Source organism: Bos javanicus, chromosome 1, assembly GCF_032452875.1.
Source record: "Bos javanicus breed banteng chromosome 1, ARS-OSU_banteng_1.0, whole genome shotgun sequence".
NCBI lineage: Eukaryota > Metazoa > Chordata > Mammalia > Artiodactyla > Bovidae > Bos > Bos javanicus.
In genome coordinates, this window is record NC_083868.1 from 69,093,086 (window position 1) to 69,111,648 (window position 18,563).

At 41.3% G+C, this 18,563-nt stretch overlaps 1 protein-coding gene across 20 annotated transcripts in view; it reads left to right on the forward strand.

The window, feature by feature from the left end:
- Window positions 1–18,563, forward strand: part of KALRN (kalirin RhoGEF kinase) — a 689,867-nt gene that overhangs the window by 418,283 nt on the left and 253,021 nt on the right. For all 20 annotated transcript variants that reach the window (XM_061408919.1, XM_061409480.1, XM_061409007.1 and 17 more), the window contains exons 18-21: window positions 1,364–1,513; window positions 3,827–3,941; window positions 8,374–8,489; window positions 8,983–9,105. In XM_061408919.1, coding sequence (XP_061264903.1) covers window positions 1,364–1,513; window positions 3,827–3,941; window positions 8,374–8,489; window positions 8,983–9,105 — 504 coding nt within the window. The remainder of the gene's footprint in view (window positions 1–1,363; window positions 1,514–3,826; window positions 3,942–8,373; window positions 8,490–8,982; window positions 9,106–18,563) is intronic.

Consider the following 18,563-nt stretch of genomic DNA (forward strand, 5'->3'; position numbering starts at 1 on the left):
GCAGCAGCAGCAAGATGCTGAAGGGGACAAAACACTAGATTAAGAGTCAGGAAATTTGACCCTGAACTGACCTTACCAAAGGTCACTTTCTCTCTCTAGATTTTTGATTCTTCACCTATTAAATTAAATGACTTACACTGGGTAATCTTTCCATTTCTTCTAGCTCCCAAATTGATTGGTTTTAAAACTAATACTACCTTGGGACAAGTGTTAAGCACTCGTTTTCTTAAAGTTGTTGCATGTGTATAATCTGTTTTCTCTCCATATGTGAGCCTCCTGCTTGTTTTGAGGCCTTGTCTCAAGAGAGATGTGTGGTGCTAAAGAAATTAGCTAGAGTTCAGGGATAGGCCTTCTCATGACATGGGAAGCATGTTGGCAATGGGAGTGTTCTGCTTTGGACACCTTTCAGCTTATTTTTCAGTTCAGTTCATAACTCATAAAGCATCCTATCCAATGCCACGTCGTTTACCAAAAGAGATGACTTTCTCAGATAGAGGAGGTCAAGGATAGTTAGAACCACTTTCCCCTGCTGCCCTAGCCAGGCAAGTAACCATAGATTGTTGAAGGAAAGTATAGAAATGGTTTCTGTTTTCTGCATCCTTCCTTAATCCCTGACACTAGGCTGCACTGTGTCTCCTACTGATGCACCCAATTTGTCTCTAAGGTCAATTAGAGCATGGCCTCCCAGACTTTTTAGAACTGAAAAACCATCTTAACTATCTTTTAAGTTAATTCGAATTTGTTATTCCTCTGAAGGAAATGTACATTTTGCAATAGCAGGCCTGGAGATGTCATTGCCTTATGGTAGCACCTTGAAACATTTTTGCTGGAATATTTTTCCCAGCGAGGGAAAAGATAGCATTCACTTATGGTCCATAAATCATACAACATAGGCAACTTCCTCCTTTACCTCTACTTGAGGCTACTTCCTGTAGGACAAGTACAGATGGCTGGGCAACACAAATATCTTCCCCAAACCTCCTTTTCCTGTTCTACCTAATATTATAGCAATTTAATATATAAAAACACTTGGAAACTCCCCAAATTACTAGTCTTTCCTCCTTTCTTGCTGTGTACATTATTCCTAGGCGATGTCATCAATCCCTGTAGCCTTCAACCATCAGCTGTCAGAAAATGATTCCGAAGTCCATACCTCAGTTGTAATCTGTCTTTCAAGCTCCAGACACTGGATTCTCACTGCCTCCTGGACTTTTTCTTAGACATCTCAGGGGTGCTGCACACCTAAGGCCACAAATTGGATTTTGAATGAAAAATGTCACTTACAATAGGGGTCTCTAAACTAATGGTCCTTATAAAACACTTCTTAAACAATTACTGAGTCTTTTCATTCATGATTCATTAGGTCTGTAGTGTCCTGGAGAGCTTAGAGCAAGAATACCGAAGAGATGAGGACTGGTGTGGTGGACGAGATAAATTGGGGCCAGCAGCAGAGATCGACCACGTCATTCCACTCATCAGTAAACATTTGGAACAAAAGGAAGCCTTTCTTAAGGTCAGAGCACATTGTCATCCAAGTTCTGGGACTTTAGCCTTGTTTTTCATCTACCATCTCCCTCTCAGTCTCCTCCTCCTCTTCCTCCTCCTTTCTGTCTCTGTCTCTTTCTTTCTCTCTCTCTCACTGCTTCATATGGGCTTCCCATACTCCTGTATTTTCTAGTTTCTTATCTAAAGGGAGGCATTTGTAGAGAGGACATTTGAAAGGTTGAAAAGTTCCACTTCAAACATTATTTCTCTCCACACTTTTTGTATAATTAGGTAATTAGAATGCTCCATTTCTGCTGGTGCTATGTATAAATATCCTGATATCCCATTGATGTTTACTGAGGAAAATACACACTTTCACTTAGTTATGTTTTATCTATAAAAATATTTTAATTTAAATATATAAGCCTAGATAGAAAACTAATAAAATACGTCTTTAATAACTGGATGACACAAAATTTAGAGCAAGAGTTTAAAAAAATATGTTTAGACATTTATTTATCAATCTAACAATTACCGATTACCAATAAATGTGACACTGTTTATTCTGTGTATGAAGACAGAAATACCTAGCTTCCCAGGGGGGAAACACAGTCCAGCTCTGAACAGCTTTCAGCTGGTGTGGGAAGACCTCCTAAGCCTCTTTCCTTCTGCCTTTGATCTTCTCTCTGACAGAACCTTCAGTGTGAAAACTTTTTCAAAGGATCCATTTACTCTCAAATTCCTTGCTTTTATGTTCTGCTTCCTTTCAGGTTTCTGAAAGCACACTAGAGACTTTTTATACCTTAACATGTTGCCCCTGATTTTCTACAATTCTGTAATTAACTGCTTTTCTTTCATTAGGGATTTTCTCTACTTGACCACTTCTTTAAGTTTTATTTTTATTCTTTTTTAAAGATGACCTCCTGCTGCTCTCCTCCCATCTATCTAGTATCTGCACCTGCATTTGATCAGAACCCTTAGTAATCAGCTCATACTAATAAGATTAAATAGAAATCCTTCCATATAAGGCTTAAGATGATTTTAAAAGTCTTCCCTCTGATAAAACAAAGTTTAAAGTGAAACAATTTAAGTAGAGCATGTCAAAGTTTTTAAGTAGAGGTATAAAGTTATTTCTTATAAAATTAAATGTTTTTTTTTAAGAAGGGAAAAAAATGTTCTGAGGTTTTCCACATGTGCCTAAAACCATAGTTGAGAAGCTGTTGTTGTGGAAATTACAAGCCAAATGGACAGAAGATCAAGCTCTCTGTATACATCAGTTGATGTATTTTGGATTCTTTAGTTTTGGACCGCTATCCAGCTGTTAAATTCATGGACCTTAGGGTGGTAGAACCATGAACAGTCTTACCAGAGCTCCCAGAAACCGTTATTGTGAAAGCAACATTTAAAATAATTTTTTACCATGTGATTTGTAGAATCAGATGCTAAATATAAAAAAGCTTAGTTTTGACCATATAATTTGTAGAATCAGATGCTAAGTAGGAAAAAGTTTAGAAGTTAACAATTTTGTTTAGAGATAATTTAGTTCTGAAAGCTGTGGACTGAAAATTAATGGAATAACATGTATTACTTCTACCAACAGGAAAAATACTGCTTTGTAAAGAAATTTCAGAAAATCTCTGGTCTTGAGAGAAACTAGAAGCACTCTATCAGTAGACCTAGATTCTAGTCCTGACTTGATCATGACTCCTGCCCTTGCTGGGCCCCAGCCTCCTTCCGGTACAGCAGCATGGGGCAAACCTGTCCTCTCTGTGAGCCTTAAGGGGATGGTACAATGGCTCTTACTCTTTTACATGATATATTGTGCCCAGCAGTAGGATGTTTATTAATCTTATTGAGGTGGAGTTGGGTTTTATAGACAAACATGTTTCTAAAATGTGGGTAATTTCCATTTATATTTGGAACGTGTGGTTAATAAGTTTGATTACTAAATTTGCTTTCTCGAGTCTAAATTAAGCTAACGTTAAAGCGACTTACACCAAGGTCGTATATGAGGCACTCTTATATGTGGCAGAGGGAAATCAGGCTGAAAGGTGATGGTGGTCATGCTGAATCAATACATGTAGTAGTCAAGGAGTAGCTGATTTCTTTTTTCGCTTGTGATGGAAAGGAGAGAGGAACAGGGAGCTTTTCTTTTTTAAGCTTTTCACTTAAAAGAATAAGTGAACCTCTTCCATTAGAACTGGAACATCCATGTTGCTCCAGTTGGCCTCCAGGACTCTGCTCACCCAGAGACCCAGAAGCCTCATCGCCAGCATCCCTTCTCTGGTGCCTTAGATCATGTGCACCTCTGGACTGGGACTTCACACTTTGTCTCTCTCAGGCCTGCACCCTGGCACGGCGGAATGCTGAGGTCTTTCTCAAGTACATCCATAGGAACAACGTCAGCATGCCCAGTGCTGCCAGCCACACCCGAGGACCCGAACAGCAAGTGAAAGGTCAGTGTGAGCCCTGCCAACCTGAAGCCACTCCAGCCACATGGATCAGATCTTGGTACCTGGTCTTCATGTGACCTCAAATTTCCTGGTTCTTCTCCTTAGATAAGAAAAAGTGTGATGTGGGATGGTATTTCAGTGGCAATTCATCATGCATCAAAATTTTGAATGGAAAAATGACTATAAAGTTTCTCCAAATATATTTTGTTTTATCTTAGAGTTTCAGTTCAGTTCAGTCGTGTCCAACTCTTTGCGACCCTATAGACTGCAGCATGCCAGGCCTCCCTGTCCATCACCAACTCCCAGAGTTTACCCAAACTCCTGTCCATTGAGTCAGTCATGCCATCCAACCATCTCATCCTCTGTCATCACCTTCTCCTCCTGTCTTCAATCTTTCCCAGCATCAGGGTCTTTTCAAATGAGTCAGCTCTTCACATCAGATGGCCAAAGTATTGGAATTTCAACTTCAACATCAGTCCTTCCAATGAACACTCAGAACTGATCTCCTTTAGGATGGACTGGTTGGATCTCCTTGCAGTCCAAGGGACTCTCTTAGAGTTTATAACAATGCTAAGAGAAATAACAGATAATCTCTACATATCTACACTGTGCAGTATCATAGTCACTGGTCACATGTGACTTTTGAGCAGTTGAAATGTGCCTAGTTACCCGCACTGACTATTAATTACTTTAAGTGTCATAGCCAAACATGGCTACCATATTGAATGGCACAAGATTGAGTTACCTTACAGCCTGAGAACGAGACATGGACTGAGATTCATAAAACCACATTCTAATCCTGGTTTTATTGCAATGTACAATGTTCTGCATGCTCAGTCGTGTCTGACTCTTTGCAACCCCATGGACTGTAGCCTACCAGCTCCTCTGTCCCTAGGATTTTCCAGATAAGAACCCTGGAGTGAGTTGCCATTTCCTCCTCCAGGGGATCTTTCCAACCCAGGAATCAAACCCAAGTCTCCTGAGTTACCTGCATTGGCAGGCGGGGTTTTGTTTTTTTTTTTTTTTTTTTACCACTGAGCCACCTAGTTTTATTACTTACTGCTTAAGCTTTAGAAACTTCAGTTTTCTTATTGAAAAATGAAGAAGGATGTGTAAGTTCTTGCTGCTCAAAATATGGGCCCAAGACCAGTAGCATTGACAACACTTGGGAGCTTATAAGAAACATTACCTCATGCCCCACTTAAACCTACAGAATCAGAACCTCCTTTTTGGCAAGAGCTCCTCCATCCCACCAGAACCAGGTGATTTTTGTGCACGTAAAATTTAGATAAGTACTGGTCTAGATAATCTTCAGTATTTCTCTGATTTCTATAATGTCTACAGTTGTATGGACAAAAATCAGTAACCTTTAAAATTGTTCATTTGCTGACCAACATTAAGCTTAAATTATTATTGGTGGAATCACTTACTCTGGACCTTACAGAAATTAGCCTTTGAGTGGGTGAAGAATTTAACAAATGTCATCTTGACACAGCACAGCAATACAACCCTGGAGACCAGCACTAGGGAGGGAAGTGATACAGGCTTGGCAAGCTGCTAAGGGGACAGTGGGAAGTTTGGACCTCTTTTAGGAAGGGCCTCTTTTATGCTTAAGGAGCTCGGGAGGTGGCAAGATCCTCTGATCTTGGAAGAATTCTTCACCAGGAAGAATTAAAACTTAGGAATCAAAGTTCCCTACAGAGAAGAAAGAAGAGGGTTCCTTTTCCAGATGTGCTATCTGTTTGCAGCTGAGGGGCCCTGTGGGTGGCTGGCATTATGTCACCTTTCCCTTCCTGCAGATTTTTCAAGGTCTGTGTTCTGATGTCTAAATATGACTTGAGAGAGGCCAGCTACCTGCTGAGAGCAAGCACGCCCCACTTGCACCTCCACCCCAGTGTGCCAAGAGTGGCAGCCTTCCAGGGAGAGCAGGATGTGCCGCATCTTGGTGGGGGCCAGAGCAGGGTATGCCCTCAGGAAAGCTTAAAGAGGGGCAAAAATGAAACCTGAAACTCATTAGGACATTCACCTAAGCTGGGCTAATTCCCTCAGCCACCACGGAGGGACCTCAGTGAACAAAGCTCTAATTTGGAGACAAAAAGACTAAAGATAACACTTGTTCTCACTGTCTTTGCCCAGTTGTAGCTTTCACCTGAGCAGAGATCTATGACCTCTTCTGTATCCATTTCCTTTCCACCTGCTGCCTGGGCCCAAAGCCAGTACCTCTTATTTTAAGTTTTTCTGATAGCAACAATTATTACTATGTAACAACCCCTGAAATACAGTGGCCCACAACTGTAAGCATTTATTGTTCATTGACTGCATTGCCTGGGGACCAGCTGCCTTGGCTGGGCTCAACAATGCACTCCTGCTTGAGACTGCAGGTCTGGCTGGCTTGGCCCCTTCACTACAGGATGGGTTCTTGTCTGCTCCATGTGGATTAATTCTGGGACCTTGTTGAAGGGGCAGTGGTCACCCAGGAGAACTTCTTAGGGAGGTAATAGCAGAGATCAAAGGGTCAAGGTCGAGTGCACAAGCACACTCCAAGCCCCTACTTATGTCCTATCAACGACCCATTTGCCAAAACAAGTCACATGACCAAGTGTGAGGTCACAGGTGAGGAAGTACGCTTGGTCTCTTTGGGGGAGGAACTAAAAAGCTACATAATAAGAGCATAGATATATAGAGAGATCAATAATAGGGATCCATATAAGTTCTCAGCCTAAGGGAGAAGAGACAGGTTCTATCCTTCAAGAGTTAAACTTCCATAGTGCATTAAAAGTTCACAAAAATCAACAAGCACTACAATTTGGGCTGTGCCCTCTGTGTAGAGCACACTGTTACCGAGTCCAGGCTTGCTCTGCTTGCCCCATGAGCCAGTAGACCTAGAAGATGGCAGACTAATGTCTCAAAATAACAGTCTTATTGGGGTATTAATACTGGGTTCTTTTATAGATCAGAGATGAGAGGAGGTGAAGAAACAAAGTATAAGGGCCATTAATCTTGCAAATATCTCCTATAATGGCAAGCCTCAGCCAGGGAATGTGTTGATTTCTTCTTTTCTGCCATCCACAAGTGGACAGGATTCTGAGCAAAGGCACTTTAGTTTAACAGTCAGGCAGAGGGGCAGGATTCTCTGAGGCAGACCATTATGGGTGGTTATGGATTATTATTATAATCCGTTATGGATTATTATTATAATCCGTTATGGATTATAGTAACAAAACAAACAAAAAGCAAGTCAAAGAAACAGTTCCAACATGCAGTCAGAATTGGCTTTTCCCTGCAACATAACTTGTGCTTTACAGCCCCAATAACCTGGGAGCCCAAGGTGGCTAAGAAGTCATAAAGTTCTACGCTTTTCCATAAGAATGACCTTGGGCCAGTTGCCTACTCTCTCTAAACCTCAGTTTCTTCATCTGTAAAGTGGAGATAAAAATGGTCCATGCATAATGAGGTACTCTGAAAATACGTGTCTGCCATATAGTGAGCACTGAATAAGTGTCAACTTTTCATAGCATCATTCTTGTATATCTTATTAGTATCTAATGTAGTTAGTGGGAAGTCAGAGGCAAACAATACAAAATAGATTTGATGCTTCAAGCTTAGAACATACTATTAAACACTGGAGATCTATCCACGTAGCCAGCTGCTTCTGGAACAACAGGAGAAGTAGGAAGAGGGAGGGAGCTGACATGGACAAATGCCTCCCACAGCCTCTGCTGTGCTTCATGGCCTCATGCCCATCCTCACACCTACCATCATTAGAGATGATTGAAAATAGCTTTAGCTTTTCTTATGATCGGTCCCAACCACCAGGGGAGTTTGGGCTTAGAGACATGATTCCATGATGACATGATTTCAACGCAACTTCCCTATGCCCATGATTTAGAGGTTTTTAAACTGAGGCTATGCTGTTAAAGTACTAAGAGCACAGCCCTTTGTATAGGCAGAGTATGTGGCAAGTGACGTGGTTGTCCATGCAGTTACCCCAATCCTCCTGCCTGTTCACCTCTGGCCCTCTCCTAGAACCTCCAAGAGTGGCTGGGATCCCTGCCAAGTCCATTCACTCTCTACAGGCTCTAAGCATCTGGTTGAATTAGTTATTATTTTCAGCACCAATACTTCCCAAGGTCTCCTATCATCAAGGACTAGCTTTGGTGTGAAGAAAATCAGGGTCACTTTTAAGTCACCCTGGGGACATCTTCTCCCCCACTTTATTGATGCAACTTCATCAGTAAGCCCTCCCCCAGTCTCCCCAATATTGCTCTCCTCTGGGAAATTCTCTCTGAACCAAACTTTGACCCCTTGCTTCTGGTATTGAATTAGTCCTATGGGGTGAGTCGAAGGGCACAGTTATCTGGGATGGGGGGCCTGAGTAGCTGGTCAGATTTGATCAGGGCCTTCCTGAGACCAGCACCTGCTCTCTGCCCTGCAGCCATCCTGAGTGAGCTCTTACAGAGGGAGAACCGTGTCCTGCACTTCTGGACATTGAAGAAGCGGCGGTTAGACCAGTGTCAGCAATACGTGGTGTTTGAGCGAAGCGCCAAGCAGGTATGTTCAGCGCTTTCCCTGGAGTTGTCTTGGACAAGGACTGTACAGAGGCCCAGATGACCAAGACTTGGGCAGTTCCAAAGAGGGTCATCACACCGACAGAATAGAGAAGGGAGAAGGGGGTGAGAAGAGGAATGCTTACACTGACAGCAGTTCGATCTTCACCAAGCACTCTGCTCAGAGTTTGATGACAGGAGTTGGGAGGAGATGCTGGGGGCAGATCGCCCTGACTCATGGATGATAGTGGACCTGGTCTAGAAGAGTCCCTGGTTTAATGGACAAGACACTGTCTTTGCTGGTGGGTTTTTCCAGGTATAACAGAGAAGGGCACTTTCATAAATCAACTTCCAAGCTACGTGCTGATTAAATCATGCCAGGGTTTCCTGGGTCCATCATATTGTTCCAAACCACAAATGTTCACATCAGACCATGGCATATTTTCCTACTATCAGCTGGCTTTTGGGAGAACTTAGTGGGTTGTTTCCTCCCACAGGCACTAGACTGGATCCAAGAAACAGGTGAATATTACCTCTCAACACATACCTCCACCGGGGAGACCACAGAGGAGACTCAGGAACTGCTGAAAGAATATGGGGAGTTCAGGGTGCCTGCCAAGGTAGGAAGCATCCTGGAGCCCTCCCCCGTCCACCCAGCACATCCCATTCTGGCCATTTTCACACTGTGAGTGAGAGAACAGCCTCTGTACAGAAATGCTTGACCACAGAGCCAATGGGGGACATGTAGGTAGAATCATCTCCTTTGAAATATGAACATTCAAAGAGATGCAGCTGCTGGGTAGAGCTCTGTACACAGGGTCTCAACTCCTATATGCTGTGCTTCTGAATGGACCTCATCTTTGTGCTCCAGGTTCTGGAATCTGCTGTGTTCTTTTAGACCAAATACAGCAAAGGAATGTATTCATGTGAAATGCACATTGTGTGTATGAATATCAGCCACATACTCTTGAAATCTGAATGGCTTGGGAAGTCCACCTTTTGAGAAGGGCCAGTGGTTATGGGTGGCTTCACAAAGCAGATTCCAGAACTATTTCCATCTGGCCTTGCCCAGGAAATGAGCTGGGCTGGGGTCCCTGGGGAGCAAAACACACTCTGGTGTATGTACCCACATCCTCACACCCCCATTCACACTGAATGGAGAATGCTATAATAGAAGGAAATCTTGTTTTCATGTTTTCCTAGCCAGGATTTGATCTGAGGACCTTGGGTTTGAAGGAAATCTATCTCAGTTCCCTCTTTGTAGCTTCCTTGTCCCTCACCCTGGGCTCCCTGCCATGGAGGACCACCTTTGGCATCACTTCCAGACATGGCAGATGCTCTTCCAGGATGAGAGCTGCTTTTGTGGCAGTCAAGGGAGGAACATATTAATGCCTACCTTACCCAGAGATCCCTCTGACACTATGGCAAATCTCCCTCTAATTTGCTGTAACAAAATTAGACTCTTAGCCTCGTTCCTGAGATATTTCAGAAGTGGTTTTACACTTTGTGAATCCTACACCCCAAACTCTTGATAGCAGGGAGTTTTCCTCTGCACACTTGTGAGCTTTTGGGCCTTGTCACTCAATATGAAAAGCTGTCAATCAGATAAGAAATTCATTTCAACACCAGCTAGAACAAACAGCACTAGGGATGTGGCAGATGCACAGAACCCTTTTAAATTCTTTTAATGAAATAGTTTAAATGAAAATAGTTTTGAATTACCCACTTTGCATCCATCTGCCCATCTCCAGATAGTGTCAACAATGAATCATTAGTAGTCTAAATAGTATCAGATCCATGGTGATCCTATTCACATAGGATGGATCACAGCAGATACCCAGAACTTCCTAGGATCAGAATCTGCCCATCACACAAGTAGAAATGTGGAGAATCATTTAGTCAATTAATTTTATTCTTCTTTTACAATCTTCCTATCTTTCTCCTTTCTGTTCACATTGTTGTCACCCTAATTGGGTTCTTTGCTTTCAGCCTTTCCTTCCTTCCAGTCCATCCTGTCCTTCATTGGTGTTCCTCTCTAAAACACTACTTTGGTCATATTGCCAACCAGCTTGAGAGCTTTTATAACTCTCCAGTGTCTTCAGGCTAACACTCAACAACATCTACATCTGGATCACCTTACAACCCCAACTGTATCTTCACTTACCCATTTATGCAAATTTTACACTCCAGCTGAATGGATATATTTTCTTACCCTCCAAGAAATACATCATTTATTTTCGTGCCTCTGTATCTTTTCTATACTGATTTTCTCCTTAGATTAGCCTTCTCTTCCCTCTAGTTTGTACTTCTTAAAAAGATGCCACCTTTCCACTTCAGTGCCTCCTCCTCCGTGATCCTGCCTACCTGCCAGAATACAATCTGGCCCATCCTTGGACCGCAGCCATTGTCTGTGTAGCCCTTAAGGCACCTGTCTTGACCATTCTGTTCTCCCAGTAATGTGTATGCAGTGTTGTCTCCTGTATGAGCCTGCAAGATCCAAAAGGACAAGAACAACGCTTTATTCACTTTCCTAACTGTATCTTATGGCGGCTGTGATGGCGCACGAGTGCAGCAGCTGCGACGGCACAGGCGCGCAGCACCAGATGTTCACACCAAAATCAGATTGATTATATTCTTTACAGCCAAAGGTGGAGAAGCGCTATACAGTGAGCAAAAACAAGACCAGGAGCTGACTGTGGCTCAGATCATGAACTCCTTATTGCCAAATTCAGACTGAAATTGAAGAAAGTGGAGAAAACCACTAGATCATTCAGGTATGACAAATCAAATCCCTTATGACTATACAGTGGAAGTGAGAAATATATTTAAGGGACTAGATCTGATAAAGTGCCTGATGAAGTATGGGTGGAGGTACGTGACATTGTACAGAAGACAGGAATCAAGACGATCCCCAAGAAAAAGAAATGCAAAAAAAAAAAAAAAAAAAAATGGCCTTCTGAGGAGGCCTTACAAATAGCTGTGAAAAGATGAGAAGTGAAAAGCAGAGGAGAAAAGGAAAGATATACCCATGTGAATGCAGAGTTCCAAAGAATAGCAAGGAGAGATAAGAAAGCCTTCCTCAGCGATCAATGCAAAGAAATAGAGGAAAACAATAGAATGGGAAAGACTAGAGATCTCTTCAAGAAAATTAGAGATACCAAAGGAACATTTCATGCAAAGATGAGCTCAATAAAGGACAGAAATGGTAGGGACCTAGAAGAAGCAGAAGATATTAAGAAGTGGTGGCAAGAATACACAGAAGAACTGTACAAAAAAGAGCTTCATGACCCAGATAATCACGATGGTGTGATAACTGACCTAGAGCCAGACATCCTGGAATGTGAAGTGAAGTGGGCCTTAAGAAGCATCATTACATACAAAGCTAGTGGAGGTGATGGAATTCCAGTTGAGCTATTCCAAATCCTGAAAGATGATGCTGTGAAAATGCTGCACTCAATATGCCAGCAAATTTGGAAGACTCAGCAGTGGCCACAGGACTGGAAAAGGTCAGTTTTCATTCCAATCCCAAAGAAAGGCAATGCCAAAGAATGCTCAAACTACCGCACAATTGCACTCATTTCACGTGCTAGTAAAGTAATGCTTAAAATTCTCCAAGCCAGGCTTCAACAATACGTGAACCATGAACTTTCAGATGTTCAAGCTGGTTTTAGAAAAGGCAGAGGAACCAGAGATCAAATTGCCAACATCTGCTGGATCATTGAAAAAGCAAGAGAGCTCCAGAAAAACATCTATTTCTGCTTTATTGACTATGCCAAAGCCTTTGACTGTGTGGATCACAATAAACTGTGGAAAATTCTGAAAGAGATGGGAATACCAGACCACCTGACCTGCTTCTTGAGAAACCTGTATGCAGGTCAGGAAGCAACAGTTAGAACTGGACATGGAACAACAGACTGGTTCCAAATAGGAAAAGGAGTAGTCAAGGCTATATATTGTCACCCTGCTTATTTAACTTCTATGCAGAAGAAGAGAAACACTGGGCTGGATGAAGCACAAGCTGGAATCAAGATTGCCGGGAGAAATATCAGTCACCTCAGATATGCAGATGACACCACCCTTATGGCAGAAAGTGAAGAAGAACTAAAGAGCCTCTTGATGAAGGTGAAAGAGGAGAGTGAAAAGTTGGCTTAAAGCTCAACATTCAGAAACCAAAGATCATGGCATCCGGTCCCATCACTTCATGGCAGATAGATGGGGAAACAGTGGAAACAGTGGCTGACTTTATTTTTGGGGGCTCCAAAATCACTGCAGATGGTGATTGCAGCCATGAAATTAAAAGATGCTTACTCCTTGGAAGGAAAGTTATGACCAACCTAGATAACATATTAAAAAGCAGAGACATTACTTTGCCAATGAAGCTCCGTCTAGTCAAGGCTATGGTTTTTCCAGTAGTCATGTATGGATGTGAGAGTTGGACTGTGAAAAAAGCTGAGCGTTGAAGAATTGATGCTTTTGAACGATGGTGTTGTAAAAGACTCTTGACAGTCTCTGCGAATGCAAGGAGATCCAACCTGTCCATCCTAAAGGAGATCAGTCCTGGGTGTTCATTGGAAGGTCTGATGTTGAAGCTGAAACTCCAGTACTTTGGCCACCTGATGCAAAGAGCTGACTCATTGGAAAAGACCCTGATTCTGGGAAAGATTGAGGGCAGGAGGAGAAGGGGACAACAGAGGATGAGATGGTGGATGGCATCACTGACTTGATGGACATGGGTTTGGGTAGACTCTGGGAGTTGGTGATGGACAAGGAGGCCCGGCATGCTGCGGTTCACGGGGTTGCAAATAGTTGGACACGACTGAGCAACTGAACTGAACTATATCTTATACATTGAAGAGAGGCTACAAATATTTGAGAACAAAAGAGAAAAAAAAGTCTGGGTAGATTTCAAGAACCCTTCCTCCTCTAATTTCTATTTAATATGATTTTTTTACTTTGGCTCTCTCTCTGTTCTTACTCTTAACTATTTCTGTTAATGGGATTTCATCCTCCCATTTATCATTTCCAGCTGTCAGGACTATTTGGTATGAGAATATCTACAAGTTAACAAATCCACCTGGGGATCTTCTGATGAAAGGCAATAGCCTCCTGCCCTAGCCTATTCCTACTTACCAGAAGCAAACCTCTTTTAACCACCCATCTTTGGTTTTAATCTTTATAACCAGTAAAGTGAATTTGAAATAGAAACCAAATTGGCCTTAAACCACAAGACAGAAAGTATGATGGACCACAGGATTGAATTGAGCAATAGAATATACTAGTCGTGTCCGACTCTTTGCAACCCCATGGACTGTAGCCTACCAGGCTCCTCTGTCCATGGGATTTTCCAGGCAATAGTCCTGGAGTAGATTGCCATTTCCTTCTCCAGGGGATCTTCCCAACCCAGGGATCGAACCCAGGTCTCCTGCATTGTAGACACATGCTTTACTGTCTGAGCCAGCAGGGAAGTATAGAATATACTGAGTCTATCAAATTAGATACTCTATTCCAAAGAAACAGATAAAGTAGAAGAAACACTGCATATCAAAACGTACTTTCTATATAGCAATACAACAATGTGAGAATAAAAATAAGATAAAGAGAATTTGTGTGAGGATAAGAGGAAAACAAAATTTTCTTGTTGTGCTATATTGTAGTCAAGCCAGTTAGAAGAATCCAAGTGATATATTCCAGTTGTGGATTTCAAAATTTATAAAGGGCCAAGGTATATGGTGATAATTAAAGCTTAATCATCTTAACATCTGGAAGAACTCAGTTTTTCTAATAGGAAAACTCTATAGATTCTTCTGTTTTCCATTTTTTACAATTTAGTGGTTTTCCATACATTGACAGGGTTGTGCAACGATTGCCACCATCTAGTTCCAGAATATTTCATCACTTCCAGAATAAACCCCATACCCATCAATAGTTACTCGCGTCTTTTCCTCCCCTAAGCCCCTGACAACCTCTAATCTGCTTTCTATCTCTATGAATCTGCCTGTTCCAGACAATTTGTGATGCAACTTGGAATCATGGAATCATATAATATGTGGTCTTTAGTATCTGGCTTCTTTTACTTAACGTATTTTCAAGATTCATCCATTTTGCAGCAGGTCTTCATTGGAACTCCATTTTTGTGACTGGATAATACTCTATTGTATGGATATATACCACATTTGTTTATCCATTCATCAGTTGATAGACATTTGAATTGTTTCCAGTTTTTGACTACTGTGAATGATGTTGCTGTGACCATTGTGTACGGGTGTTGGTGTGAACATTTGTTTTCAATTCTCTTAGGTATATACCTGAAAGTAGATATCTGGGTCACATGATGACTCTATATTTAACTTTTTGAGGAAATGCCAAACTGTTTCCAAAAGTGTGAACACCATTTTCCATTCCCACCAGCAGTGTATATGAGTTCTGACTTCTCCATATCCTCTCCAACACTGGTTATCATCCGTATTCTTTATATAGTCATACTAGAGGGTATGAAGTGGCATTTCATTGTGGGTTTTATTTATATTTCTCAATAAGTAATGATATTGAGAAAGTATTTTTTAATTAATTTATTTTTTATTGAAGGATAAAATTGCTTTACAGAATTTTGCTGTTTTCTGTCAAACCTCAACATGAATCAAACCATAGGTATACATATATCCTCTCCTTTTTGAAACTCCATCCCATCTCCCTCCCCAACCCACCCCTCTAGGTTGATACAGAGCCCCGTTTGAGTTTCCTGAGACATACAGCAAATTCCCGTTTGATATCTATTTTTCATATGGTAATGTAAGTTTCCATGTTACTCTTTCCATACATCTCACCCTCTCCTCCCCTCTCCACATGTCCTAAGTCTATTCTCTATGTCTGTTTCTCCATTGATGCCCTGTAAATCAATTATTCAGTACCATTTTTCTAGATTCCATATATATGTGTTAGAATATGGTATTTATCTTTCTCTTTCTGACTCACTTCACTCTGTATAATAGGTTCTAGGTTCATCCACCTCATCAGAACTGACTCAAATGCTTTTTATGGCTGAGTAATATTCTATATATATATATATATATATATATATATATATGTATATATATGCACACACACACACACACACACATACATACATACACACGTATATACCACAACGTCTTTATCCATTCATCTGTCGATGGACATCTAGGTTGCTTGCTTCCATGTTCTAACTATTGTAAATAGTGCTGCAATGAACAGTGGGATACATGTGTCTCTTTCAATTTTGGTTTCCTCAGGGTATATGCCTAGGAGTGGAATTGCTGGGTCATATGGTGGTTTTATTCCTAGTTTTTTAAGGAATCTCCATACCGTCTTCCATGGTGGCTGTATCAATTTACATTCCTAACAACAGTGCAAGAGTGTTCCCTTTTCTCCACACCCTCTCCAGCATTTATTGTTTATAAGCTTTTTGATGAGGGCCATTCTGACAGGTGTAAGGTGATATCTCATTGTAGTTTTTGATTTACATTTCTCTAATAATGAGCGATATTGAGCATCTTTTCATGTGTTTGTTAGCCATCTGTATGTCTCCTTTGGATAAATGTCTGTTTAGGTCTTTTTCCCACTTTTTGATTGGGTTGTTTGTTTTTCTGGTATTGAGTTGTTTGAGCTGCTTATATATTTTGGAAATTAATCCTTTGTCAGTTGCTTCATTTGCTATTATTTTCTCCCATTCTGAGAGTTGTCTTTTCACCTTGCTTCTAGTTTCCTTTGCTGTGCAAAAGTTTTTAAGTTTAATCAGGTTCCACTTATTTACTTTAGTTTTTATTTTCATTAATCTAGGAGGTGGGTCATAGAGGATCTTGCTTTAATTTATGTCATCGAGTGTTCTGCCTATGTTTTCCTCTAAGAGTTTTATAGTTTCTGGTCTTACATTTAGGTCTTTATCCATTTTGAGTTTATCTTTGTGTATGGTGTTTAGCAAGTGTTCTAATTTCATTCTTTTACATGTAGCTGTCCAGTTTTCCCAGCACCATTTATTGAAGAAGCTGTCTTTACCCCATGGTATATTCTTGCCTCCTTTGTCAAAAATAAGGTACCCATTGGTGCAAGGGTTTATCTCTGGGCTTTCTATCTTGTTCCATTGGTCTACATTTCTGTTTTTGTGCCAGTACCATACTGTCTTGATGACTGTAGCTTTGTAGTATAACGTGAAGTCAGGAAGGTTGATTCTTCCACTCCATTCTTCTTTCTCTAGACTGCTTTGGCTATTCGGGATCTTTTGTGTTTCCATATGAATTGTGAAAAGTTTAGTTTTTCATGTTTAATGACAATCTCTCTCCCATGAAATGAATATGAAGATATACCTCAAGAAACTGTTTTCCTATACAGGGAACTCGATAATTCCATACCTACAAAGAATGTAGCAATAAGTACAAGGCAGATTAGCAATGAAAGGCCAATTGGAAGTTTATAATGAGTTGATAAGAATATATCAAGAAGGCTAAATTTTAAAGACTTGTCAAATGTGCTAAAGACACCAAAGGGGTTTTTAACAAACTATATTCAGAGTAAGGCACTGTGCTTAGGGAAGATGGTATAATATTAACTGATCAAAGGAAGGAAGAGAAAGAAAGGAAGAAAAAAGAAAAATAGAACCACTGAACTCTTATTTGTTTTAACTTCTGTTTTTTCCAGCAATAACAATTAGAATTCAAAATGAAAGAGCAAAACATATAATAGGGGGCATAAGAAGCCCAAGATAAGTGAGATGTCAGTCCCAAATTTCCAATCCCAAGTAAATTATATTCCCCAAAGTCTCCCTTTGTCCACAGGATCATGTCTTTACTTCTGAACCTAACATGCAAGCACCTCTACAATCTGACCCCCACTTTGTCAGTCTATATAAGTTACTCTTCTTGGTGGTGAGGTTTGAGTTTCAAACTGGCTTAAGTTACAAAGAGGAAAAGATTATTGTATGGCAGGATATGGAAATAAAGACAGAAGCTATGTAGCTGGACTTCCCAGGAGCCCAGGAAAAGCTGAGTGACTCAACCCCATGGGAAGAACAAGACATATAGCGTAGTCTCACCTCTGGAGATGAAAACTGGGATGTCACCTGAGACCAAGGACAGTCCCAGCAGCTGTGTTGCCTGGTCAGCTCATCACAGGCTAACACCACCACCACTGTGACTCACTTCCCTTCTCTCCTCCTGTCTGCTCTCTGCTTTCACTTCTGCTCTGCAAAAAGCTACCCAGAACCCTGTCTCTATGGTCCACGTTCCCAGAAAATCCACCCAGCATGTTGCCCCTGTCCCTGTTCAGTAAGAGCTCCTAGACCAGGACACCTTGGAAGTCACTGGCTGAATACCGATGGGCTGCCCTCATGGGACAGGTTTTACATCTGATCTCATCAGCAGTGGCCAGACATGCAGCAGGTCACATGGTGCCACCACAGTCACCTACTAGAAATCAGTTCAGACTGCTCTCAGGAGGGATTGGGTCCGTTTCATGACTCAAATCTGTTCATCAGTTTTCATTCCATTCCCAAAGAACGTAATGCCAAAGAATGTTCAAACTACCACACAATGGCACTCATTTCACATGCTAGCAAGATCATGCTCAAAATCATCCAAGCTCGGCTTCAACAGTACATGAACCAAGAACTTCCAGACGTACAAACTGGATTTAAAAAAGGCAGAGGAACCAGAGATCAAATTGCCAACATCCGTTGGATCATAGAAAAAGCAAGAGAATTCCAGAAAAACATCTGTTTATGCTTCATTGACTATGCTAAAGCCTTTGACTGAATGGATCACAGTAAACTGTGGAAAATTCTTAAAGAGATGGGAATACCAGACCACCTTACATGCCTCCTGAGAAACCTGTATGCAGGTTAAGAAGCAGCAGTTAGAACCTCACATGGAACAATGAACTGGTTCCAAGTTGGGAAAAGAGTACATCAAGGCTGTACATTGTCACCCTGCTTATTTAATTTATATGTAGAGTACATCATGCAAAATGCTGGTCTGGATGAATCACAAACTGGAATCAAGATTGCTGGGAGAAATATCAATAACCTCAGATAAGCAGATGACACCACCCC